The 27,750-nt window shown below is 38.8% G+C and overlaps 1 protein-coding gene across 8 annotated transcripts in view; it reads left to right on the top strand.

Moving 5' to 3' along the window:
• NTRK2 (neurotrophic receptor tyrosine kinase 2) overlaps positions 1-27,750 on the top strand; it is a 206,788-nt gene that overhangs the window by 7,707 nt on the left and 171,331 nt on the right. For all 8 annotated transcript variants that reach the window (XM_071730219.1, XM_071730218.1, XM_071730222.1 and 5 more), the window contains exons 2-5: positions 10,016-10,090; positions 10,327-10,398; positions 16,306-16,374; positions 20,059-20,213. In XM_071730219.1, the coding sequence (XP_071586320.1) occupies positions 10,016-10,090; positions 10,327-10,398; positions 16,306-16,374; positions 20,059-20,213 (371 nt within the window). The remainder of the gene's footprint in view (positions 1-10,015; positions 10,091-10,326; positions 10,399-16,305; positions 16,375-20,058; positions 20,214-27,750) is intronic.

The raw sequence follows: 27,750 nt of genomic DNA, 5'->3' as shown, positions 1-27,750 counted from the left end.
TTTCAGAGATCAGGGTCACACTGTGAGTAAGATGTTTGTGTGGTCCCCAGCAAACTACTTCATTAGCACATATGGGGAGCTGCACTGCCTGAAGCAAGAGATGAGTCTGAACCAAGGTCTTGCATGTCACCATCTCAACTGCTTTCCTGTATGGTGTACAGATGTGGGGTTTCTTCAGTTCTCCCTGTATGAGTTGCCTTACTTGGTTTGGAGTATTTAAGTGTGCATATTGGCCAGTGAGTGGGATAGTCTGTTTAGCTAAGCAACTGTGACTCTGATTTGCATAGGGAGACATTTGGGTCCTTCTTCCAGTCCACTCATTGTTCCACTACAGCAGAAATTCAAGCAGCACAAATGGGTAAGGTTGAGCCTGCCCTCTTTGAGTTGCTTTACAGTCTGGCAAAACCTGAATCTGGGATCACATTCCATTAGGTAGAGGAAGGAACTGAATCTGGTGCTCCTAGATACTACTGGAGAATTATTTCTAGCATTTCTTCAAAATCTGTTATCTACCTCACAAGACATGTCTTTTTTCTTTCTTTTTTGTTAAACAAGTGACTTTGTGTGGTGAATGTTGGTTTAGTTCAGGAAGGTGAAACTCCTTTTTTTAACTTTCCTCCTTCCTTTGTGGATGTGTAGTCCCTTATGTATTCATCTTGTCCTCCCGGTCCCTCTCTTGTCTCTTTCTAATTGTTAGAAACAGTTTTTTTGAACATGTTATGCATACTGTGATCCTCACCTGGTAAACACATACACTGTGCTCTCCTTCTGGGAGCAGTTCTGTTGCCATCATGAAACTATTTAGTGTACGTAAGCATATGCTGAAGTATTTTACAGCTTAAAGTTGCTGCAATGTAAGTATCTATTGAGGACTGTGTATTGCACACTATTTATATAAATGCACAAAATTTTAAACTTTTTGTGTTAAATTCAAATTAGATTAAAAATACATTTTGAGTTGTCACATAATCCACATGTGACATCAAGCTATCTAAATAGAAAAAAATATTAATGCTGGATACTACTTCTATACCAGATATCATTGCAGATCCTGGACCATGTTTTTTGTATGCAATCAGTGTCTTGTTGCCTAGAGCCTGTATCATCTGGGGGATGTGGACTTTGGTGGCACAGCTGGAGAAATTAGATATCCCTTGTCCTGGAGGTGGATGTGGGTGAATGAGCAACTCTGTTCATCTTCCCTGCCATTAATCTTTCTCTCAAACCTATGTGGCATTCCTGTCTGCATGGAGACAGGGTAGTTGTTCCTTCTATTTGGTTGGTCTTGTATGCATACTTCTTGCCTGCTGTAGCATACTTACGCATATTCTTACAACTTTTAATGAACAGTTTATCTGGAAACAGTTTTGATCTCCACAGTGGGGACAGAGCTGCCCAGGGAAGCGGTTGTATCACCATCTCTGGGTGTGTTTAAAAATCATATAGATTGTTGTTCTTAGGACCATTGTTTATCATCAGGCTGGTAGAGCTAGGTTATTAGAGTTAGGTTAAAAGTCGGACTGAATGATCTTGCTGGTCGTTTCTAACCTGAACAATTCTATGACTTTATGATTCTGTATCTTTCTGAAATGAAAGATACAGATACAGGAGGGGAAAGTCCTAACAGTTAGAGTTAACATGAAAATGCCTACTCAGTCATGGATAATTGCAAGTGACCACTTCATCAGGCATATCCGGGCAATGCTGAAAAGGCAGGTTGGTTTGAGGAGTGCTGACAGATGTGTGAAGGCATGTGGTGTGAGAGGCAGAAACAGGCTAGTGGATTAGAGGTATACTACTCTACTCATAAGCAGTGGTAGGGGCAAAAGCTGGAAGGGTAAGGGAATAAATAATGCCATGAAAGGAGCGGTGGGTAAGAACAAGGCAGTTTTGCAGAAATAGTGAAGATGTTTGAAGACTACTGTAAGATGTTACCTTTTGAAAGAAATACATTCAGGGTGAGAGTTTAGTTTGAAGGGTAGATTTTAGAGAAGCTGAACTGAAACTTGAAATTACACTAAAATGGAAAATGTGTGCTTCCAAAGAGTGTATTTTCGTGAAGAGTAGCAAGACATCCCTGAGTGGGTTTTTAGTAAAGTTGATTTTAAACAGGAAATACATACATGTCATGCAGCAGAACGAACAGAAATACGAAGAGAAACCTGAAAGACATTTACAGAACATTTGTCTTTGTGCACCATCGCAAGGGAGAATTTCCCAAAAATCAAACTGGCGAAGTACAGGAACATGAAAAGTTAAGGAAACAGTGGCTGCAATGTGGTGGTCAGAACAAGTATGTGGAATACTCTGGATACTGTCAAATGTGCATAAAGTGTAATAAACATATTATTATGTTAATATATGCAGTGCAAGTAGGAAACTGCTTATATTAGATGAAGAACAGGATTCCTCAAGTGAAGAAAAAATGCTTTTTTTTTTTAAGGAATGCTAATGGAAGAAGCTATAAATTCAAAAGATTAGCCAATTAAAATGAGGATAAATGGGCTGCACAAGACAGAGAACATAATGGAAATAAATGTGATAAAAGAAAGTGAAATAGTGGACTGTGAAGGGCACATAAATGTGGAATAATGAAGAGTGCTTCTGAAGGGCTTTAGCAAAGAAGCAAGTTGAATGCTGTTGAAATGCACTCTGAAAAATGTATTGCTTATATATAAGTAGTAAGATTGGTGTTGACATACAGAAGGCGGCAACCAGTTCTGGGTCAGGAGAGTCAATATCATGGAAAGTAAAAAAGACAACCCATAATCCTTTTGGAATTCTTTGGTAACATAATGTGAAGCTGTATTCATGTATATCTTCTAGATAAGGCTTCAAGAAGACACAGATCTGTGGTCAGGGCATATACAAGAGGTTCCAAGGGACTAGAGAAAGAGACTAGGCAACCAATTGTGAATCATGGCACCAGATGGTATCATTTGAAGAATGAAAAAACATCTACCAATTGGGTTCTCCATGTAATAATTGCAGTGAAAAAGAGTAGAGATTATAACCATATGTAGACTCAAGACTAAAATAAAAAGAAAGAAAGAAAATTTTTGCTGGTGTACAGAATTATGAATATTGCTTGAGGTGTCAGGAGTCAAATTATTGACCAAATTTAATACCTTAACAGGATAAAGAAGGATTTTTCTGGATAGATGGCTTCAAGTTTTGAAGTTTCAGTACTGTCATTTGGTCTGTAATTGATATGAGGAGTATTGCATGCAGTAAATGAGATGGTGGACAGTGTAGCATGTGTGAGCATATGCCTTGATGATCTCCTGAATGTTAGAGCAAATTTAACACAGTATTTGACATTACAAGAGCCAGTAATTTTAAACTGTATAAAACCGAGTATTAATGTCAAACAGTCAAAAAAAATATATGTGGAGGGGAAAGACTGACCTCAGAGGGAATTTCAGAGAGAATTCTTATGTTGAATCAGAAAGTCAGGACGTACTGAAAATCTCAAAATCTGGATATAGGAGAAGGACTTAAAATGTTGTGAAGCATATTGGTTTATGTCAACAAGTTCTTATCTAACCCTGAAAATTATGCAGCTTGCTTAAGACATCCACAAAATCACTGCCTGAGCATGGATGCCTGTAAAGAAGAGGATTCAAATGTTTTGACATCAACTAAGATGCTTTAGGGTATTGATTCACTTGGGGCCCAAAAGAAATAGATGTAAAGAGTGGCTAGGAGCAGTCATACTGTGCTGTTACAGAACTGATGCTTTGCCTTTCTCATTTGCATCAAGACAAGTGACAGCAACAGAGGTGGTGTATACAAGTGCTGAAAAAGAGAGCAGTTGTGTTGCTAGTCTTTGAAGGGTTACTGTACTAGGTCATTTTATAGGAGAAAGGAATGCCACATATATATGTATAATTATTTTAGTTCTTTCAGATGCCCTTTATTCCTTGTAGGCTAACTAATAATAATAATAAAAAGTCTTATGTTGCTTTCTGTCAGGAAATAATGAAATACCTCACTCACTGCTCTCCTTTTATGTGTTATTCAATGTGAAATTTTTAGTATATAAATTATAAAAGGAATGTACAAGAGTTTAAGAATTTTCCTAACAGTCTGCAGAGATTATTTCATACACGGTGGGTGAAATTTAATTTGTAAGTAAGTGTAATGCCAGTAACTAAGACATACAGCTTTCTGAATAAATAGGTTATTGTCAGGTCAGCTGATAATTTTTTCTAACTATATCACAGAATACCAACATTTCCAAAACTATTTTGCTAAGGAAAAACTAGACTGTAGCTGTCAGACTCTGGAGAAGTATTAGAAATTCATGTCTTGGTGAAAGACCAAATGTATGAACTTCATGGACCTCAACGGGGAGGACAGGTCTCCAGATGGAGAAAATAGTTAATTAAGCTTTCCATTTGTATTGTGGAAAGTAATTCTGAAGGTAGAGCTCATCAAGGTGATGAATCTTAAAATCTGGAAAGATGCAGGAAGTATCTTGAGAGAGTTTTCTTGATTTGGTAGTCTGCTATTTGAAGACAACGTAATGAACACCTTGAAGCCACACCAGAAACATAAGTAAGACCAAGGTGTATTATATTTAATTTTCCCTACCTCTAAATATAGCAACTGTTTCCTTAAAAATCTGCATTGCAGACATATTAATTTATTTTTACTTTTGCCTTTACATTCTCACACAGCATAGAGAGAACTAATGCTGGCTGGCAAACCGTGGGCTTCCCTTTTCTCAGGGAACTGTAGTCATAAGCAAAAGTATAGATCTACTCCTGCAGTGCCAAAACAAGACTGGGATCTCCACTGAATTTCCATTTTCTCCTTCTCTAAGCTGCTGGGTTGACACTAATTGTTCAGGATGATGACTTTGTAGAAGCAATTCGTAATGACAGCTCTGTGCTTCTAGTTGGCTACTACTAATGGTATAGTCATAGGCAGAGAGCAGAGTGCCTGATCCCCACTCTCCTGGCAGCTGATGCAGCCACACATCAACAACAGAGAATGCTTGAAGGTAACTGTGATCTGTGACCTTGGCTGTGAGATGCTGCATTCCATCCCGATCAGCCAGAACAGCATGTTATCTGAACGTGGGATACGTATAGTGAAGGATTTGCTCAAAAAATAGGTGTGCCTGGGGCATTGAAGAAAGATCCCAGGGTTAATTATGTCAGGTTCAGAGTTTCTATGCTGGCACATGGAGAGCTGTCTCCTGCAGTTTTCTGTGACTCGTGGTTCAGTACTCTAAATGGAAGAAAAAAGAAAACCTAAAGGATAACTTAAAGAGCCTGTGATAGTGGCAATCAGGTTTTCACTCTTTGTAAAATAGAGGGATTCACAGATTAAAAAAAAAATTATCTCCACAGCATTTGCTCAGAATTTTTCAGGAGACACCAGACAGCCTAGGGTTTGAGCACCTGTTAAATTGCTGAATGCTATGGAAGGCCACAGTGGACTAACTCAACTCTGTCTCTTTCCCAGGTTATGGCATTCTGTTTTAGATGTAGAAGTTCTGTTCTTGAGGCTGAATTAATGAATTCTGGCACTGATGGTACCAAATGGAGACAGTAAAATAGGCTAAAATAATTGGATTAAGCCTGTACATCTGTCAAGGACTTATGACTTGCAGGTGTCTATATCATGCTCATTCCTTTCTGTGAAGTTTCCTTCCTAGGAGGAGCTTGGTCCTAGGTTGAAAGATTTCTTGGTTGAGCTGAGTTTATATCAGTCCCTGCACCTGTCTGGAACCTGGAATTCCTGATTATGCAGTACAGTATAGCTCTATGCTCCATCTTCAAACTATGTGACTTCACAAACCTCAAGCATTATTTTAAATTTAAGAGGAGCTGCAAGCAAAACACATTTGAATCTGCCAAGTTTCATTAAGTGTTGTGTCAAGCTTGTAAATTTTGATGCATAACCATAAATCAACACAGGTTTGCTTAAAATGTCCCTAAGTTTTGCCGTAGCTTTTGGTGAACTTGGTCTGACACTGGACTTTCTAAGAAAATACAGCACTAGGGAACTTTATAGTGGTGATTTGTCAGTGTTACTATACAGCTCCCACAGCAGTGTAGACTAGGGACCAGACAAGGGCTATGGAAATGATCGGGGGGGCTGGAACACCTCTCCTGTCAAGACAGGCTGAAGGAGCTGGAGTTGTTCAGCCTGGAGAAGAGAGGATTCTGGGGAGACCTTATAGTTACCTTACAGAAACAGAAGGGGGCCCACAGGAAGGCTGAAGACGGACTGTTTGCAAGAGCCTATAGTGATAGGATGAGGGACAATGGTTTTAATTTAGAAAAGACTAGATTTAGACTGGATGTTAGGATGAAGCTTTTTACCATGAGGCTAGTGGAAAAATAGAACAGGTTGCTCAGAGAGGTGGTTGAGGCCTCATCCCTGGACATACTCAAGTTGAGGCTTGACAAGGCTCTGAGCAGCCCTATCTAGTTGAGGATGTCCCTGCTTACTGCAGGGGGCTGGATTAGATGACCTCTAGAAGTACCTTCCAACCCAAATCATTCTGTGATTCTATAGTTCTGTGACTTACGTGACCTGTCATTAATTGATCTATTGACAGTTAAATGTCTGGAGGGTGCTTCCTTTCCACTAAAGATTTTGTGAAAAAATAACTCAGAGTAGAAAGTTTTCACAAAGTTCAGAACCATTTCACCAGGTAATGTTGCTTGATTTTAAAAACTTTTTCCGCAAATGTATGAACCAGAGCTAAATGTATAACTTAGCTGTTTTCTGCAGAATTAAGAAAATGTGTTTCCCATAAAAGGACTTTTTTTGGCAATAGCAATACTCCTGGAGCTGAATTACAGTGTTACTTCCTTGTATCTATCTTGTTAAGACTGGGCTGATTTTGTTTTTCAGGATGTCCTTTAGCTCCAAATGAAGTAGTATAGATTAAAGGACATTAATCCAGAGGAAATAGAGAAAATTAAATAAGGCACACTTCTGCTGTCCATTTTTTTTCAGGTTATGAAGAATATTTGAATGTTATAGTGAAATTCTTTTTTGAGCTATTGAGGCACAAAATAATCTAGACCACTTTATGGAACAGAAACTGCTCTCTCTTCAGAGGTTTCTTCACTGATGTTTTACAGACTGTGTCCAAAGTCTTTCACAAGTCTAATAAGTGGAAATGAAGATGACCCTTTGAAGGGAAAACTTGCTTGGAAGAGTTAAGTCTTCTATGATAGGATTTTAGAATACCATTTGCAGTATGTTGCGTAAGTGTTGAAGTATGAGTGTGTGACATTCAGTAGCTGTTGCAGTGTGCTGAGTTGAACATGTCATTGTAGGTTGCAATGTGCAGTCAGTAGGTGTTTGATTCTGAATGCCTTTATTATTATTAGTAGTTTACGAAGGACAGATGAAATTAAAGGTCTGAAAACAAATATTGTTTACTGATGACTCATTGAGAGGCGAATGTTATAGTATAATCAAGCAAATAGTATTGTAAGCAGCTGGCTGTTTGGTTTAGAGGTTGGGTGCTTTCCATCCAGGTTCTGGCGGTGGTACACTTTACTGCAGAGTGCTTCCAAGCTCCTCACGTGACTTCAGCTAGCCATGAGTCAGGGTGTTTTTCTTCCATGCTACAATAAAAATATTCAGTTAAAGAACAGGGTGGATATTCTTAAGGGCAGGCAAATTACATTTCTCAGTATCGCCCACTGCAAGTCAGAGCTTTTAGAGTATTAATGTTTGATGATAAGTAACATCAAGGTAGAGTAGTTGTGAAGAAGGTAAAAATAGACTTCAGTTAGGAAAAGGTTTTATTTCAAACCTCCCTCTAAATTAAACAGAAGAACAACTTCCCGTTAAAGTTTATAGCAGCAGTCATCATATTCCTTTCTTTTTCATTGCTATGAAATAGCTGAAAAGGCTTAGCTTAAAACAGCCTTGTTAAGCAAGTAAGGAAGTGTAAGAGGATGTGACATGCTTATTGTAAACAATATCTGTCCACTCTTTATTCAAGGATTTCCAGCTGCACGAAATTTGCTTTTGTGTCCTATTATGTACTGAGAGTGTTTTTACAAATGTATGAAATGTTTTCATGATTAATATTGCAATATAAGATTTGGATGGATGTCAAGTGCATTTAAGTGATGGATCGACATTCTGACAGTGTTGGAGGTTTTTTGGTGCCTTAATCTTCTGCTAATACAACTGGTTGCTTGGATTCTTTTCTCTAGTCTTCCAAGTCTTCCTCTGTTTTTCTGTCCATTTTCCTCAATTCTGTGTTTTCCCTGTCTCTGTTGGATCTTGACAGGATTCTTACTAGTTGAACGCTGAGGACAACGTATATTCGATACCTCTTGCATAACTGTTTTAGTGTTATGTGGTCCTAGTGACAGGGAAGGTGATACTTAATTAAATAATGAGTACTTCTTCAAGGCGGGTTGGAAAAATTGTTATTTTGTAAACTATTTAATTGCTTTCACTTGGTAAAATATGTAAATTTACCAACCAACCAACAACAAAAAAAGATTAATAAAGCCCAACAGAGTAAATCCAGATTACCTTAAAAAAATCTACAGAAGGAAACACAAAATATGTAGGACTCTATTATCTTGGAATGGGTACACCATGTGCATCTTATTCTAAGAACTCTATTGGAACAGTCAGTATCAAATGATGCTGTAGTAATGTGTTTTGTCTGGTGTCATGCATTGCCTTTTTACTGCCCTTCTTTTTCTCAGGGTACAATGAATCCCATGAGAGGAAACTTTTTGCTTTTGTTGGTACTTGGCAAGACTGTAGCCCAAGTCAGCTTTGTATCTTTGCAGGAGATCCAAAGCCAACTTCTGAGATGCTTAAGCTTCTGTTGGGATGTGGGCACACTGTTTCTCTGACATACCAGTTGAGGTATATAGGTTGCCTTTGGAAAAGCAATACACCTTCTTACATAGAAATTCCCTTTATGTGAAAAATAAGAAATGCTTAAAACAAGGGCAAGTTTTACTCCAGCAAAGAAACACTCCTTTTTAGGAAAACCTGCAGCTTTGGTTAGTTATGGATGCTCATGAAAATACAAAGAAATATCCTAAGTATTTCTGGGACTGGGATTATCTTTTGAAATACATGAACTCTTTAGCAAGGCATCTCTTACATCAGGCTTACTTTTTTTGCCCATAATGTCAGCTGAATTGCAGTTTCCACTGGTTTCTTCTTCCTAGACTGCAAGATTAGCACTGTGAAACTTTATTTTTTGCTGCAGAAGTGGCAACATTATATATCATCCCATGCATTATCTGTAAAACAGTTTAATTTCCAGTCTGTGGGATGTCACTGGTTATTCATAGATCTCACATGATGATAATACAAAAGGCTGACTTGCATGCCCACATCCTTCTGGAGTTCAGGCAGATATTCATGGTATATGAGTGAATACAATGATGTGGTCTACTGTGACAGTTTCTTTTCACTTCCCTTAATTTCCGCTTGTGTATGTAACATCATAAAATACAGCCTCTTTTCCCTCAGTTTTCTTATTGCTATACCCTGTAAATAGAATTGAAACTACTATGTGTCAGGAAGAAAATCAGTTTAACAGATGATAAAGTTAAAAAACATGAGAAAAAAGGCTAGGATAGCCTTATCTTCTCTCAGTATAAGTGGGGTAATTCCACTGCCACCGTTAAAGTTGTCTCTTTTGCTGTTGTGAAAACCATGAGTAGGGGAAGTGTGACCTTGAAAACAGTGACACTACATTGCAGCTGTATTTATTGTGCCTTTACATTGGCTTGCTTTCTTGATAAACAAGGCTTCATTTCGTCTGTGTAAAACTCAACTCTTTATCCTCCAGCTCTGTCCCACAAAGTATCATTTAAATGCTAGGGAAGATGTTAAAGAACACTTTCACTCTGCAGATGCTCTAAATACATCTTAGTGTTAACTGGAATAGGTGAGCAACCACTGCTGACTTCAGTACATCAGAGCTTCATCAACAGTCAAAGCCGTGGAAGGATCCACTTTCATACTTCTTTCTGTCTTACTTTTTCAACAGTTACATCGCAAACCAGAGAAAATTAGAAAGTATCAATGACAACGAAGTTGGATTTTATGTTGGACTTAGAAATCTGTGAGTATATGGAATGCATATTTTATAAAGCTATTTTTTCTGTCTTTTTACTGTAGAAGCATATAGACAACTCATCAGATAGTAGACTTAACTTCATGTGTTATAGATGACAGTGGAAGAACTTCTGGTCAGCCTTATTGAGATTTCATCCACACTCTTATTTTAAATGTTATTATAATTTTTCTTTCCATTGCTATTTAAACTAAATATTCTAACACTTTTATGTATTTTCTCAGGACTGTGGTGGATTCAGGCTTAAGATTTGTCTCCCGTCAGGCATTTGTGAACAATGTCAACCTACAGTACATGTGAGTAAGGATAGCTCTACCTTCTAAGTCAAAACTGTCTGACTCTTGCTAGTTTATTTTATATTATTTTATATTTAGTTTAGTTTATTTTATTGTTAATTTATTACTCTCCTTTACCATTTCCTTCATAAAAATGTTTTAACAAGGCAGACTTCATATGGTCTTCTGTCATTAACTGACCCTGATTAAGATATCTATGGTGAAGAATAAGCAGATCATAAGAATGTAAGATAAGATGGTGATAAGACCACCCTGGCTGTGGATATGCACAAGAACTTGCTGTCTGAGAGGAACATTTGCAGAGAAAGATCTAGTGGCTGTGCTGGGACAGAATCTTAGCTTAATGTGGCAGAACAAAGCAAATGCAGTCTGGGATCAAAAGGAATTTTGTGTTAGATTTTTACATCTTTTCCCTGCTGCTTTAGCTGCTGGGAAGGCATCTATTGGGATACTTTGTATAGATTAGGACACTTAATCTACCCATCTTAAAAGATATTACAGGGAATAGCAACAGAGTTTTAAGGAGTTTGTATAAATAATAATTTAAGAAGACTCAGAGGTTGAGTGTGTTAGGTCCAATAAAGAGAAGACTGAAAAAGAACATACACCTTCTTATCTTTAAAAGAAGAGCAATGATGATGAGGAGACCAATAAAGTCTCTCCATGACCATGAGTACAGTGTAAGTAGTAATGTGTTTAATTTAACAATGTGTTTAATGTGTTTTTTCAGTATGCAAAACATAACTGAGATATTGGTGAGATTCTCTCAATAGGCCTTTTTCCCTTAGGGAAATGGGGGTCATGCAGTTACAAAGTCTCTCTGTCCCAGGTGGCTGCTTCAACCTAAACCTTGTACAGGTAAACAGGTTTTCTGAAAACTGACTATTGGACAGGACAGGAATACCTTACTAGAGGTCCCACTTACAGAAAAAGTGTCATTGTGCATACATGACCTGCTAGGCACAGAATCCATATAGGTTAGTTGGCTTTAAAATACTTCAGCTGAAGGAAAAGCTTCATCTGGAACTTGCAGTCAAAGGTGGTGAGCAGGCTTTACTAAATCTGTAGTTCATGGAGCTGACTGTTAGAAGCAATTCAGGCTCAGTGACATCTGTTTGGTGGAGGTACATGAAATCCTGATCCAGAACACATGAAGCAAGAGCTTATCCATACTTTCACTGTGATTTCTTTTTGTGGTGATTTAGTTTTAACATTTTAGTAATGTTAGCAGACACAGGAAAAGCCCAGATAAAGTGGAAAATATTAAGTGGCACCACCTATACTTGGTGCATGTGACAGAACAGTAAGTGTGGAGACATTTTTTCCTGAGGTTGATCCATTTTTCCTTCAATAAGTGCATCTGTTTGTTTTGTCTGGTAATTTTTGATGCAGAAACAGTGAAATGTCTCTGAAAGCCTCAGTGAATCTTTGAGAAGTCTCTCATTTTATTGTGAAACAACAATTTGTTACTTTCTCATAAAAAAAGCAAAAACTCCCAACACCTTACTGAGGACTCGTGTAACCGCATGAGCTTGAATTTAGGTAATGATACTGTTACAGTTTTCTGTTTGTTCCATGAAAAATCTTTTGATGTAGTTAAGGAGCTTTATTATATGATGGCATTATTTATTTTATGAATTATATGAGAAGATCAGACTGTAAGGAACTTATCAACACACATTTTCTTCTGCCCTTTTTTGCCATAACCTTATTTTCTTAGCCAAATTTCTGTAGCCCATGTATCTTGCTAGAGTTATGTGTGATGAAATTTGAGTAATAACATAAACAACAGGAAAATAAATGCTGTAGTAGGGATTACTTAAATGTAATTCATAGTCTTACTCATCTAATTCTAGTATTCTCATTGACCTTACACTAAAATTAGTCAACAGTCACATTTAACAAGCTATTAAACAGTTCTAGTTTAGTAATGCTATAATTTACAAGTGTATGGGCTGCTGACACTAATTTTAATGGACCCTCATTGTAGTCATGCATGGTGAACTGCCAGTACCTTTAAACATAAAAATACATTTCACAGAAAGTGTGTATTTCCAAAAAACATTAAAAAATAGCTATTTTTATGTTTCAGGCTGAGCACAATTGCATCGCTGAATAATAGATTTGTGAGTGTAGTAAATATACAGTGCTAGTTATTAAGATCTGTTTGAATGTCTACACTGCTGGGATTTAGGTAAGGCAGCCAAATTAAACCATGTGAGACCTTGTTGCAGATTTTCACTTGATTGCACACAGCCATAGGCAGAACAGACATTTGCCTGTGGAGGGAAACTGGGCATAGTATAGTGGCCATTTCTTCTCATTTTTCCGCCAGATTGTCTTAGGTCTGTTCCCTCCTCTTCCTTCTTGCCTTTCCTTGCACTGTAGACATTAGAGCTGTGCCTAGCTGAACCTAAACAAATAAAGGACTATTCTTCTCTCTGAGGGTTTTACTATAACTCTCCAAAAGTAATGACTGTCCTGAGTCTAAATGGCAAGAAAATATAGCTATAGGAGCACCTAATTTTCACAATCCACTCTCTGATAGAGTTCATGGCTCTAAAGCAGGCTCAGTACCTCACTAAGAGTTGGGATGAGTTGGATGATCGTGAGTAAGATGAGCAAGGAAATGTGAGCAGCCAGAAGGAAATCTTGAGGGCGGCTGGGACTTGAGTCCTGCCTGTGAGGTAGGTAGGCTGCTAAGTCCCTGCTGCCACCCACTCCCACTATCAGTCTTTATAATTTTGAGATACTCCTAAAAATTTTATTTCTATCTTTGTTGTTTTCTTAAAAGAATAAAACACAGAAATACTATCTCAGAGTATGGCTGAGAGTTAACCTCTTACATAAGAGGTTAGTGGCTCATTTTAAGATCTGTATTGTTATACTTTAATGTTAGAACGTGGTGGTGGTAGAAGGCTTAAAAATCCTGGCGTAGTTCCAGAACTTGAGTCTGGCTCTCCCATTAGAGTGTCAGAGAAGACTGCACAAAATGAAATGGCTTCAGATGGAGAGACATTTCCCTGAGAAACTCATCATATAATGGTTAGGGATCCTCCTGATAGAGAAAAACAGGCTCCTCTGTTTCGTGGAAACCAAGAGTCAAACCTGGTTGTCACATGACCATCTACTTGTCCATCTACAAAAGGTCTGAAAGGAGGATCTGGGGAACTATAGGCCTGTCAGCCTGACCTTGGTGCCTGGAAAAATTGTGGAGCAATTCATCTTGAATGCACTCAGATGGCAAGTGCAGGACAGGCAAGGGTCAGGCCCAGCCAGCATGGGTTCAGAACAAGCAGATCGTGCTTGACCAACCTGATCTTCTATCAGGTGACCAGCCTAGTGGATGAGGAAATGGCTGTGAACATTGTCTACCTGGACTTTAATAAAGCCTTTGACACTGTCTCCCACAGCATTCTTCTCAAGAAGCTGGTGGCTCATGGCATAGAGACGTTTAGTCTTCACTGGGTTAAAAACCAGCTATATGGCTGGGCCCAGACAGTTATAGGCAATGGAGTTAAATGCAGTTGACAGTTGGTCACCAGTGGTGTTCCCCAGGACTCATTTTTGGGGCCAGTCTTGTTCAATATCTTCATTAATGATCTAGATGAGGAGATTTGAATTCTTTCTTAGTAAGTTTGTAGGTGTCACCAAGGTGGGTGGGAGCACTGATTTTCTTGACAATAGGAGTGCTCATGGACCTGAACAGGCTGGACCAGTGGGCCAAGGTCAATTAAAATGAGATTTAACAAAGCCAAGTGCAACAACAACCCATGCAATGCTACAGTCTTTGGGAGGAGTAGCTGGAAAAGTTGCCAACCAGAAAAGGACCCGGAGGTGCTGGTTGAGAGCCAGCTGAATATGAGCCAGCAGTGTGCCCAGGTGACCAAGAAAGCCAACAGCATCCTGGCTTATATCAGGAATAGTGTGACCATCAGGAGAAGGGAAGTGATCGTGGCACTGTACTCAGCACTGGTGAGACTGCACCTCAAGTGCTGTGTTCAGTTCTCTGCCACTCACTACAAGAAAGACATTGAGGTGATGGAGTTCAGAGAGGCGTAACCAAGCTGGTGAAGGGTCTGGAGAACAAGTCCTACAAGGATAGGCTGAAGCAACTGTGAGTGTTCAGTCTGGAGAAGAGGAGGCTGAGGGGAGACATTATTGCCCTCTACAGCTACCTAATAGAACATTGTACGGAAGTGGGTGCTGGCCTCTTCTCTCAGGTGAACAATCATAGAACTAGAGGACATGGCCTGAAGCTGCACAAAGGGAAGCTTATACTAGATACTAAGAAGAATTTCTTTACCAAGAGGGTTGTTAGACATTGGAATGGGCTACACAGGGATGTGGTGGAGTCACCATCCCTATGAGTATTGAAAAACTGTGTAGATGAGGCACTTACTTCAGAACATGCTCTAATGGATGATGCAGCTATTGATACATAGATTTTATTAATGGTGGAGTGTTGACAGTTTGATGCAGTGATCTTAAGAGGTCTTTTTCAATAGTGTCAGTTCTGTGATTCTGTGATTACGTTGCCTCCCACTAGAGTAGTGGGCATTTGTCTGCAGGTAGAGCTCGCTCACTGTGTATCTGGTTGTCTTTTGCGAAAGGTAGGCCTATACATCATCATATGGCCTATATGTATCAGGTAAAAAAATCATAGTGGCAATTTTACTTAAACATGGCTTATTTCCAACAATGCAAATTGTACTCTAGTTCTGATATATCTGATCAAAATCTGTGAAATGGTTTCACCAGCATCTGCCATAGGGCAGACAAGTTCACCTAATGAAATAGTAGCACATCTGTTTTGCTCTCGCACATTAGGACTTGTCAATTTGTAAACTTAAGGCTGTTGTTTGTCAGAAGGAATCAACAAGGAAGAGGAGCAGATAAAATCTCTTAAAGATTCTGTTGTAGAAAATCCAGCTTGTAATTTCTCTGAAGATCATATTGTACAAAGTGATAAAGGACGATGAAGTTTGGGAAGTAAACACTTTATTCCTTTGTCAGAGGGGGGAAAAAGAAAAGAGGTTTAATCCCTAGTTTTTAAGTGCAACGCAACTTTAATTATGGAGCCCCTATGGCGCCTTTATAATACCACATGAAACATGTGGCATTTTGGCTTATAACACTGATTTGAACTGTAGTGCTGGCAGTAATACAGTTTACTGCTCTCGCTATATTTAATTGGTGTACTGATAGGACTGTAGAAAACCAGCATTATTTAGCTTCAGGGTGGAGAAAGCAGTTTTGTAAGCCTGGGAGCGGAGGAGTATTTCTGATTCAGATGAATATTATTTTGCGCTGCATAATGGGAGAGGACCTTTCACTTAATTACCACTGGAAACCATAAATGCTTAATTGACATAAAAAAGCCCAATATAGGCATTTTACAGTTTTCCTTTTGATCTTCTATGTGGGTACATATTGTACATGCAATTTGAAAAGAATAACTAAAAGGCTCCGATGCGGATGTGTACTAGCATGTGAGAAGGGCTTATGTGAGTACAGAGTTTGGTGCAGCATGAAAGAAAGGGATACACCCATTTCACTTATGAATAAATTGAGCATGTAATTAGCACCTGGACTTTACAAACACTTTTGAAACACAATTAAATGTACTGCTCTTCTGTGATGAACAGAAGTGCTAGAAATGAAAATATTGACCCCTGGTGAGTTTGCATTTGAATGTATTTTACCTAATATGCATACTAGATTAAAACTGTTGAAACCCATCAAATCACAAAGCAAGTCTGAGAAGCACTTCTTTACAACTAAAGTCAAACCAATAAGGGTTTTTTTGAGCGGGTTTGAGTTCTAAATTTTTTAAGAGACACACACTCTATTTCCTCCATAAGAAGAAGCAATCCTAATTTATGCACTCTTTCTCTTTTCCTATAGTAATTTATCCAGAAACAAGCTCTCAAGTTTGTCCAAGAAGCCTTTTCGCCACCTGGGTTTGTCTGATCTGTAAGTTATCATTTATTAGAATAAAGTTTATTTTTGGCTGGAATGGAAGAACAAGTCTTGGAAGTTTGTTCAATTGAAGGTAGTGGTCTATCAATGATAAGGAAGAAAATTCTGCTCCAAAGAAAGCACAACACTTAAATAGAGACATTTCCATTCCAGGGCTCCAAGAAGGTTGGTGTATCTTTTAAAATAATGTGGAACTCAAAATAACCTTTTCCCTTCAGCTTTAAAATGTCCTATTATGAAATTATTTCATGCTGAACTACTGGTGTTTGTTTCAAATATTTGAGCTAGCTAAAATACAGCCTTCTACAGACCTTCAAATGAAGTTTCTCTGTCATATTCTTATGCTGTCCCCACAGCTGCTATGCTTATGGTTGGCTATTGAAGAATATTTTTATTTTCTCAAATTCTTTGAGTTGCATTGTGCTATGTATAATTCTTTGTTAATTAAACACCAATGAATGCATTGCTGATTGTTTCAATGTTACATTTTTATCTTCTGTTCCTTGAAGCAGAATTTCTCTATTGGTATGCATTGCAAAATTTGGTCACCTTGTATGTTCTTCACGAATATGCGGGATTGCAGAGAGCCTGCAAGAGCTGTGGGAGGGCTGGGCTGCAGAGGAGAGGGAGGTCAGTATGCTGGATGTCAGAGTAGTCAGAAGTTGTACAAAATGCCTGTCCAGGAACTGCAACATGAGCCTTGCAATCCTCAACCTCTTCTGGTAAAGTTCAGCATGTGAGAAATGAAATAAGCAAATCCCAGTGCCACAAAAAGAGGCTATGCCCCGTAGGTATGTTTTGTTGATAATTAAATTCATGTGATTTACACTTTTTTTACAGCCCAAGGAACATTGCTCAGTGGAGTTTTCTTTCATAACTTGGTGATTTCTTAGCACTGTGGTGGAGAGACTAGCTAGTTGCAGAGCACTCCCATTGCTGTGTGTGCTGCATAGGTCTCTTGGTTCTAAGTCTCTGTTTCTTACTATGCTGTATCTAGTCCCAGCAAAAGAGCCATTGTTAGTCTGTACTTTGCTGTAGGCTTCTATGTTTTGTAGTTGTCATGACCTCCAAATATAGATACAGAACTCAGGCCAGTGCACAGTGTGAAGCTTGAGCTTCTCATTTTTCTAAGCAGGGGAGAAATGGGGTCATCTTTGCCTTTCTCCCTGGGCTGCAGAAACATGAGTCGATATGCTGTGTCTTAGGAAGTATGCAAAGAAGGAAGTGACTGCAATTTATAAGGCATTCCATGCTTCCAGTTTCTTGGAGTTTCTCTGCTGCCAGTAATAGGTTTATTCTAAAGCAAAAATCAGGCCACTCTGGGATCTCAGGTGCACAGTTTCTTTCAGGCTGTGGCTGGATTGAGTGCTAACAAAGATTTTGAAGAACCGCAGCAGTGTTGCTGATCTTTTTGAAGAAGTTGGTTTGCTTCTGGGTAGAAAGGAGGAAAAAACAAATATGTGACAGAGAGTGAGAGAATAAAATGCTATGAATATATGATAGGAATCAATGGAAATGAATTTGAATGAGGCAGAGAAATAACACTTTGAAATAAAAAACTGGTCAACGTGATTAGGAGTGGATATATTTGTGTTGTTAATACCAGAGTTGAACAATGGCCATTCAGTGTCATGATAATAAAAGCAGGGGATGGGTACTCTGAGTCAGCCAGACATGGTAAAAATAGATGGTGATAAGGTTAAAATGGAGTATTATTTGAGGTGTGAAGGCCATGTGTGATGTGGGACCAACTGCAAGAGAGAGAAGATACAAAATTAAGGTAGAGTGTTGTGGGCTTGGGAAAGAATTGGGGTGTAGAAATAGAAGAACTGAAGTTACAAAAACAGAGATTGTGATGAAGTGATATAAACCAGTCTGGGGAAAGTAAGGAAAAGAAAGCGGGGTCTATGGGGTAAAAGCAGAGCCTAAAGGGAGGGACAACAGTGATGAAATTAGTATCCATTGAACAATTCTGTTGATAAGTGGCTAACACAGATTTAAAATCAGAAAGAGGAAAGAAAGAAGAGTGTTGGAAGGAGAACTTGAAAGGAGAATAATGCCATAAATAGTGCTCTTGTAAGTCAAAACATAAAGGGTTGAAAAGGTTAAGGTGAAGTATAAGGTGAAGTAGGAGATATTCATCACATATTGTAGAGAAGGAGATGCTGCTTTGAAAGGCTTCTTTTTCAGAATAAAGTGTAGCTGCAGCTGTAAGATTACAGTAAGATGAAGATACGTAATTTGCTTTTACTAGCTAAAATTCTTTCTTTCACACAAGTGTATGTGGCGGGTCATCATGTCTATCCAGCATTCTGCCTGTGATGTGCATAACTCCCTTTGTGAGTGCATAACACCCTCCCTTTTATACAAAATAAAACAGTGGAAGAAAAGACTGCTCAGCCACTGGTCAAAGAAATTTCTTATTTACAAGGAGGTTATACAATGAGAGAGAAGATTTGAACTAAATCTTTCTGCTTGGAAAATGTACGTTGAAGGTTTTGAACCAGGGGATCCTGATGATCAGAATTTGCCTTGCACAAGCAATTTTTTTCTATGCTGTGGTGGTGTTGATGTCCAGTAGATGACTTTCATGAATACAAATTGTTCCTTCAGAAACTTAAGAGAATGAACCCTGCAGCTGTTATTCCTCTAAGAACTGTAAATGGCTTTTGAGGGAAGAGTTACAGCTCTGATAAGCTGAGGTTTTAATGATTTGCACACTTCCTGTCCTCAGGAGGTGCTAATGACATAATTTGTGTGAGCAAACATGAGTTTGGCCACTGTACATCAAAAATACCCATGAAATTTTGTCAAAACAATTGTTCTCCTTGTAACGAGATACCTTAGAACAGTCACTTGCAAATGCTTTATTGGATCTCCTCTATGCCTGTAGGAGAAAAAATAACACTGGGTCACTTTCTACATAAACAGTGGGATGTTTCTGTTCATATTTTACTTGGATGTTACTGCATTACATTGTCGTGTAGTGGTATTAAATTTAAAAACTATAATTTGCCGAGTTTGTTAATGTGTAGTTTAAATTTGATGCAGCATACTGTATAGCTAAATTATACATTTATGTTTCAGGGCTGTTTTTTCAGTTAGTTCAGTTTTCTTCATGACATTACCTAGGGTTTTACTGTCAGATTTTCCAGAGTATTGTAGTGGATGTATTTTGAAGGCTAGGTAAAATCCTTTTTTATTATAAGACTTTGTTAGAGCTTGCCAATAATCCATGCCTGTTTGACTCTGTAAAGAATTTACCATCTCACAGCAGTAAAACATTTCTGGAAATGATCTGAGGTAGCTGAGGAGAGTCAAGTGTAGAAGAGAGAAATTTGATCTCTACTTGACCTTTTATGAAATTAGATGGAGCTTGATGGAAAGCCCAGATCTCCATGTACTCCTGATACACACCACTGAAATGGAGATAGTAGTTGAGCACCCTGTGTGATCTCTCCTATCTATGACATTCTGGATTCTTGGTGCAGAGAGAGCTTTATTCTCCGCATGCATTGCGCTGAGGTTACTAGGCTTTAATTTCTTATCCTTCTTAAAAAAATATTCAGCTGTTTTCTTTCACCTGTCTGAGAGCTTGGAGTCCTCGTTCCCCATTTTTACTATAAGCATGATACATTCTGCTTTTTAAAATAAATTGTTGGATTTATTTTTCTGTAGGATATTGGTGGACAATCCATTCAAGTGTTCCTGTGAAATCATGTGGATCAAGAAATTTCAAGAGACCAAGTTTTACACAGAAACTCAGGATCTATATTGTATAGATGACAACAACAAGAGGACAGCCTTGCTGGATATGAAAGTCCCAAACTGCGGTAATACATTTTTGGCGTAAAATTACTGCTAAATTATTGTGAGAGAGGAAAAACAAACATGCTTTTATACAAGATACCTGTCAGGTTGACAACAATGCTGCTAAAGGAAGAAGTTTCAGATGTGGTGTTAACCACTCAGTGGTCTTTCACTGCACATGGAATAGTTCTGGGAGCCTCATATAAAGCTTTTTGTTCTTTCCTTAGACTGCTAAGAATGTACTGTTATTTAAGTGCAGGAAAACAGAACACTGATTATAGATGACAAACAAGAATTATGTAATATTTATGTGTCTTTGTAAACTAAATACTAGTGCTTCAAAGCTCAATATAAACAAAATTTTACCTCAAGATTTTTGTTTTTTTTTAACTATCTATGGGTAATTAATTATTTATTTTCTTTAAAAAATGCAAACCCTAGTCCTAGGATCAGAGGAAGAAAATTCAGAACTGCCTGCTAATAGACACAGATTAGCAATATCACTGCTCTTCACAAAGAGAAAACTCTACTGAGTTTGCTAGTAAAAGCTACACAAACAAGTCACAACAAGCTCAGGTCTATTATTTTTCAGAGCATTGTTTTCAGTACGCTGTATCTGGACATAGTGGGAAAATGATGTAACAGTAAGGCTTTTATTGTATACAACTTTTCTGCTTACATGTGGTCCTTGACAGCCGGTGAAATGTTTAACACAGTAGTTAAAGAGATTTGTCCTGCTCTCTGTGCAAGGGGAAGAGGCCAGGTGTTTCTGACATGAGCCCTTCTGTAGTCTGGAGAGCAGGGAACTGGCAAGCAAGAAGGAAGGGAGCAAGCATATCCTCATGGAGGGCTGATTTAGACTGCAAAATCTGTAAGTGAAGGTGAATATCAGGGTAAACAAAAATGGTACCTTTTCTCTGTCCACCATTATCTACTGAGTGTACTTTTCTGCACTGCCTATGTGGAAGGTATGACACGCTCTGACAGCAGCTGCCAGAGAGGAATGTCCATGGAGGGGACCTGCTGCAGACTCAGCATCTGCAACATTTAATGGCAGTAATGCGTTATGGCCATGTATCATTCTGTTGGTATTGTGTCCAACATGTTGCTGTGGCCAGGTGTGGTGATGCATCCACAACAAAAGTAATTCTTGTGTCTGGTGTGACTAAAAAAAAAAAAAAAAAGCAACCTATTCACAGCGCCGTTGCGAGCTTCACAGCTGTTCTTGTTGGCTCCAGGATCATCCACTCCATGGCAGGGAGGTTGCAGTAGATGATCTCTAAGGTCTCTTCCAACCTAAGCCATTCTATGATTCTATGATTTTATGATTTGATTTACCTGACATGGGGGATATTACTGACCTGAGCTAAGTAACTGGAAGCTCCATATAGGTGGACTAGAAGGTAGATTAATCTGCTGGGCATACAAAGGTCTCCTGGTGGACTGAGATCAGTTAGTATAAACCAGGAACTCCAGCATAGTATTCTGTAACATTCTGACCCATCTAGAAGCTACCAGGAAGCTAGAATTTTCCTTCGAAAACTTTTCCTGACAAATATGCAGAATTAAACTTAGGAGAATAATTTCTTTCTTCTGAGTTCTTGTCCATCTGCAGTCACAGCAGAGTTGTCTCTGACTGCTTGATGCTGTGTATGTGCATCGTTGTTATATACGTGCACATCCTGTGGGCATGTCTTGTCTAAAATACTTGCCATGACAAGGGAAGGTAGTGGTTCCAACTACAGAAGGAAGAGGAGGAGGAAGGGGTTATGTTCAGATTGGAATTTGCAGTGTGTGGAATTTGCGCATGTGTTTTGGTAAAGATTTGTGGGTATTTCAGAGCAAGCCTGCAAATTACTTCTGTTAGTTTATGGAGCCCAAATACGATGAAACTTTATATAACTGTGGTTTTTACTTTTTTTTAATTTGTTTTAGGGGGTCTTTCCCCTAATTTTTCCTTTTTCTGAATGAATCGGTTTAGGATATGGATTTTTAACAGATGAGAACACAACCTAGGCACATAGTAGAGAATCTCATATGAAGAGGATTTACCGTCTCAGTGCTTATGAGCTGTGCTCTGGAAGGTATCTGAGAAATTCAGTTTATGTATCTTGTTTTTGGTACCTCTGACAATATTCTTCTGTGTCAAAAATGAAAATTTTTAATTAAAAAAACCCAACATTGATGAAGCTAGTTTATTTCACTACCAGAACTTTCTGAGAGGCTAGTGGGTAGAACTGAAATGGCAGAAGAATTCAGCTTTTGGCATATGTAGATGTTTTTTCCTGTGAACTAGATGACCTTTTTAGCTCGTTTTGATGTCAAGAGAATTTTTTGGCCTTGCAGGTCTTTGATTTTTATTAATAAAACAATTTCTAATTTTCTCTGCTAATGGTTTCATCCCATCTCTGTGGTTTGCTAATTTATTGTTTTTTTAAAACTAAGCAAACATGCTCTCTTCCTTGTGTGCAGGTGTTATTAATTGCTTAATAATATTGTAGCAATTGGCCTGTACAATATGTGGTAAATGTCTTGGTAATGGGATGCATCACTGCTGTGTGCTGTTAATAAATGCCTTGCTGGGAAGTTGAAAGAGGTCACTGTGGTTTCTTGATAATAAGGCTTTGGTTTGTAGATAATTGATGTGAAAATTAGCTAAGTTCTGTGGTACTTACTGTTTATATGGTGGAAGTGTTCATTAATATGCTGATTAAAGGGCCATTACAATTTAGATGCCATTATCTATCTGATTTCTTTTTTCAAGGTATAAAGTCAGGTATACTTACTATTTAAAAAGTCCTTTTCAGCTACGCTATTAAAAGTGTCATTCACTTGTTATAGTGTTTGCAGAATTATTTTTTCAGCTACATTTGAAATGTATTTATGTATGATGACAAATTGTCAGATTCTTTTAAGTGTTAAATTCACACCTAATTACTGTGTCAAAGGTTTTTACATTGCATCTGCTACAGTAGTGCTAATAGAGCTTTCTGTGTAGAGGAATGGTAGTGTTTAGTTTTGCCATTTTCACAGCATTAGCTAGTTGACTATACAACATGGACAGCATCACCACTTAGGCCATCCTCATTTTCCTTTTTTTTTTTTTTTTCCCATCTTATAGAGAGCATTAAAAAGTCTCAAAAGAGAAGCTAAGTAAACAAGCACTTTGTACCTATTACTGCTTCTGTGAGGTTTGGCAGCAATTTCCACTAATGTATTTAGTCCTTAGAAGTGAGGCATGTCCTATTCCTGGGGAAAGGTGACTCAAAATCCACCAGTCAGCAGATCACCTTGATCTCAGTGAATGCCAAGGAGACAAGACCATGTCTTTGGTACTGGTTACTAAGGTGTTGGCTTCCCCCTCTTTCATTCAAATACTCAGGTGCCCTTGTTAAACTCACTGGCAGCAAAAGAAGTCTTCTATATTTTGTGTTTTTGGAAGAGGCCTTGCTCTGCAGTCTTGTGTTTATTTTTTGTTGCTCTGGATTTTGTTCTGGTAATACCATTTTGCCTTATCTGGCTGATTTAGATTATCAGATTGTCTTATGCTGGTGTGGTGCTTGATCTGGCTTTCTATTTTGCTTGGTGTCGCAGCTTTGTGTGCTTGTTCATTCTATATTGTTTCTGCAGTTGTTTTTGTTCTTGTCATTGGTGACGCACGCTAGCTAAATTCTGCTGAACAAAGTGGGCAAATTAGTCTCATGTACTGATTTGTTGTACATACAGCAAATGGATGTTCAGACTGGCTGTTTACATATGCAGTGAGAAAGCAGAAATAATGTCTTATTTGAGAACTATGGGATTTTGCTACAAGTGTACGGGACTAGATCTGGCTTCATTTCAGCCTCTCTCTGGGTATAGTTTCTTGTCCTAGAGGTAAATAAGTAAATGGTAATATCAGACTGAAAGCAGATTGTTATAAATGCTAAGGGGGGAGAAAGGAAGCAGAAGGATTGATGTACTTATTTCTCTCAATTTGCAGAAAATATTTGTAGTATTAGTGAATCAATAAATAAGCATTAGATCTTAGGTACAGTAATAAATGCAGTCTAAAACCACAATCAAAGGCATAATCCAGTGGGTGCTGACATTTTTTTCCATTATCAGCCATACTTCACAGATAAGGCTATCAAAAGGAGAACATTATAGGCAGAATGAAGTGAGATTAAAGAAAGCCTTAAACATTCTCCATGTTTACATTTCAGAATATTCATGGACTCTGTAGCCTGCACTGTTTATTTTGGCTCACAAACTTGGTGTTATGCATGATATATTGTGGCAAACTGTTCTTATTTTCTCTGTAAGAGTTTTAATTCTTATCTGTGATAATGGGTGCATGAAAAATGTTTTTTACAAAAGCTTTGTCAGTAATGGGTTTTCACTGTTGTGCCTGAATTGAGTTAGAAATTTCTAAATTTAATTAAAACAATTTTCATTATTCCAGCTTTTAAGTGAAAATAACTGATAGTGAATGGAGCTTTGAAAGGGCAACAGGAATCTCATTTTCAAAGACATGATCATAACTGTTGTGATCGTGTACACTTGTATCTGACAATGAAGTAACCAGTAACTTTCATACAGATGTTTAGACACATGATAAGTAAATCAGGGCTTGTGAATGATGAAAGCTAGTGTATGCAATGTAACTGAATGTCTCATGTTTTAAAAAAAAAACAGAATTTTGTTTTATAATTCTGATTAAATTTCTGCTTTAGCTTGAATGAAGCAGGCTTTTTAGACTAAGCAGGCTAGAAAAAGAGGTAAGGAACTAGCTAAGGGAAAGAAATGTGTCTTGATCACTCAGGTTGTTCTTGAACTCAGTTCATTGTGGAGGCTTGCAGAGGTACGTCCGTGTAAGTGTGGAGTACTCATCAACCAGGGGAGAATAGATATATGACATTTGTCAGGCTCTACTCTTACTTAGCTTTTATTATGTGGCTAGATCAAGACTGACAAGTAGATAATGGTACTCTGAAGTCTGAAGAAAGTACTTTTTTCACTTTAAAAGTGGAGACATTTCATGAAGGCATCCCTTCAGCCATATATGTGTTATATAGTATATTTGGTATTGAGCGAACCCCCTAATTTTACTTGTTTGTGTAGTTCTCTGATAGTGTTCTTGTTTCGGGATTACATTTGTCACATTGTGGTATCCCATAGAACCACAGAATTGTGGTGGTTGGAAAAGACCGCTAAGATCACTGTCACCTCTTAAGTCAAACCGTCAGCACAGAAAAAACCACCATGCACAGTAAAGCATGTTCTGCAATGCCATGTCCACATGTTTTTTGAATACCTCCTGGGATGGCAACTCCACCACCTCCCTGAGCAGTCCATTCCAGTGCCTGCCTACTCTTTCAGCAAAGAAGTTCTTCCTAATACCTAGTCTATTCCTTCTCTGGTGCAACTCCACACCATTTCCTCTAGTCCTATAATTACTTACTTGAGAGAAAAGGCCAACACCCACCTCACTACAACCTCCTTTCAGGTAGCTGTAGAGAGCTATAGTGTCTCCTCTCAGCCTCCTTTTCTCCAAACTAAACATTCCCAGTTCCCTCAGCCTCTCATCACAGAGCTTTTTCTCCAGACCCTTCACCAGCTTGGTTGCCCTTCTCTGGACACACTCCAAGCACCTCAATGTCTTTCTTGTAGCGAGGGGGCCACAACTGGACACAATACTCAAGGTGCAGTCTCACCAATGCTGAGTACAGAGGCACAGTAATTTCCCTTCTCCCACTGGCTACACTGTTCTGATACAGGCCAAGATGCTTTTGGCCTTCTTGGTCACCTGGGCACACTGCTGGCTCATGTTCAGATGGGTGTTGACCAGCACCTCCAGGTCCTTTGCTAATGGGCAGCTTCCCCAAGCCTCAGCCAATTGATTTAACCTGTCCAGACCCCTTCCTAGCCTCAAGCAGATCAGTGCTCCCACCCAACTTGGTGTCACCTTCAAACTTGCTGAGGAAGCACTCAAACCCCTCATCTAGATTGTTGATAAAGATATTGAACAAGAGTGACCCCAAAACTGAGCCCTGGAGAACACCATTGGTGACCAGTTGTCGACTGTGTTTTACTCCATTGCCTATAACTCTCTAGGCCCAGCCATATAGCTGGTTTTTAATCCAGTAAAGACTAAATGTGTCTATGCCATGAGCCACCAGCTTCTTGAGAAGAATGCTGTGGGAGATAGTGTGAAAGGCTTTATTAAAGTCCAGGTGGACAATATTCACAACCTTTTCCTCATCCACTAGGCTGGTCATCTGATATACCTATAGTTCCCCGGATCCTCCTTTGAGCCCTTTTTATAGATGGTCATCGAACTGGCAAATATCCACTCATCTGAGACTTCTTCTGTTAACCAAGACTGTGGATAAATGATGGAGAGAGGCTTGGTGAGCTCCATCTGCCAGCCCCCTCAATGCCCTCAGCTGTATCCAAAGCAGCCCCATAGCCTTGCGAGTGGCCAAGTGTTGTAGCAGGTTGTGAACTGCTTCCTCCTGGATTATGGGGCTGTTGTGCTGCTCTCCATCCCTGTCTTTCACACTCAGGGTGCTGAATACCTGGAGGGTAGCTTGTCTGACTAACAAAGAGGCAAAGAAGGCATTCAATATCTCAGACTTTTCCTCATCCTTGTCTGAGATTCTCTCTGTCTCTCCTTTTACTGGTAGTGTGTTTGTAAATATTTTTTTTGTTGCCACAACAGTGATCAAGTTGAGCTCCAGCTTGTCTTTTGCTTTTTTAATTTTTTCTCCACATGATCTAAGAAGATCCCTGTACTCATCCTGAGATGTTTGACCCTCTTGCAAATGACATAAACTTTCCTTTTTTTCCCTGAGTCCCAGAAAAATCTCCCTGTTCAGCCAGGCCGGTCATCTTCCCTGCCATTTTTTTTTAAGGTGCATGGGGAAAACTTGCTCCTGCACCATTAGGATTTCCATCTTGAAGACCATCCAGCCTCCCTGGACCCTTTGTCCTTCAGGACTGTTTCCCAAGCGATTCTCTTAACAAGTGTCCTGAACAGGCCTAAGTCTGCTCTGGGAATCCATGGTGGAGGTTTTGCTGGCACCCTTAATTTATTAAAGATTGAGCAGGGAGTGATGGAGTGTTTAAAGGCAAAGTAGGAGTGTGTTGGCTTTGGGAAAGCAGACTTTAAAGACTCATGATCTTCCAGTTGAGGTTGTACTGGTTTAATTATTTTCTTTAAAGGTTCCCAGGCAACAGGTAGATGGATTTCTTTTAGTATTTTAAAAGATTTGAGTGGCTTAGTGAACTGCCACATCACTCATTCTGCTTCCTGATAGAAAGGTGTTCATTTGTAGACCAATGAGGTGGGTGTTGTATCAGATCTGGTGTGGCAAAAAAATGAGAGTTGAACTTCTGAGAAGAAGCAAGCACCCCTAGCAAGAAGAGGTCTGAAATGATCTTGTTCAGTGTGCTTGTGCCTTCCTACTGCTCACTAGGAAATTCTCAAGACACAGGAAAGTCCTAAACTCTAGTCTGAATGACTCTTCTCAGACCTCTGGCGAGAAGCATCTATGTTTGAACTCAGTCTTTCCCAAT

Source organism: Heliangelus exortis, chromosome Z (genome assembly GCF_036169615.1).
Source record: "Heliangelus exortis chromosome Z, bHelExo1.hap1, whole genome shotgun sequence".
Classification (NCBI taxonomy): Eukaryota; Metazoa; Chordata; class Aves; order Apodiformes; family Trochilidae; genus Heliangelus; species Heliangelus exortis.
Note: the sequence above shows the minus strand (reverse complement) of the source record. Positions and strands in the feature narration are given on the sequence as shown.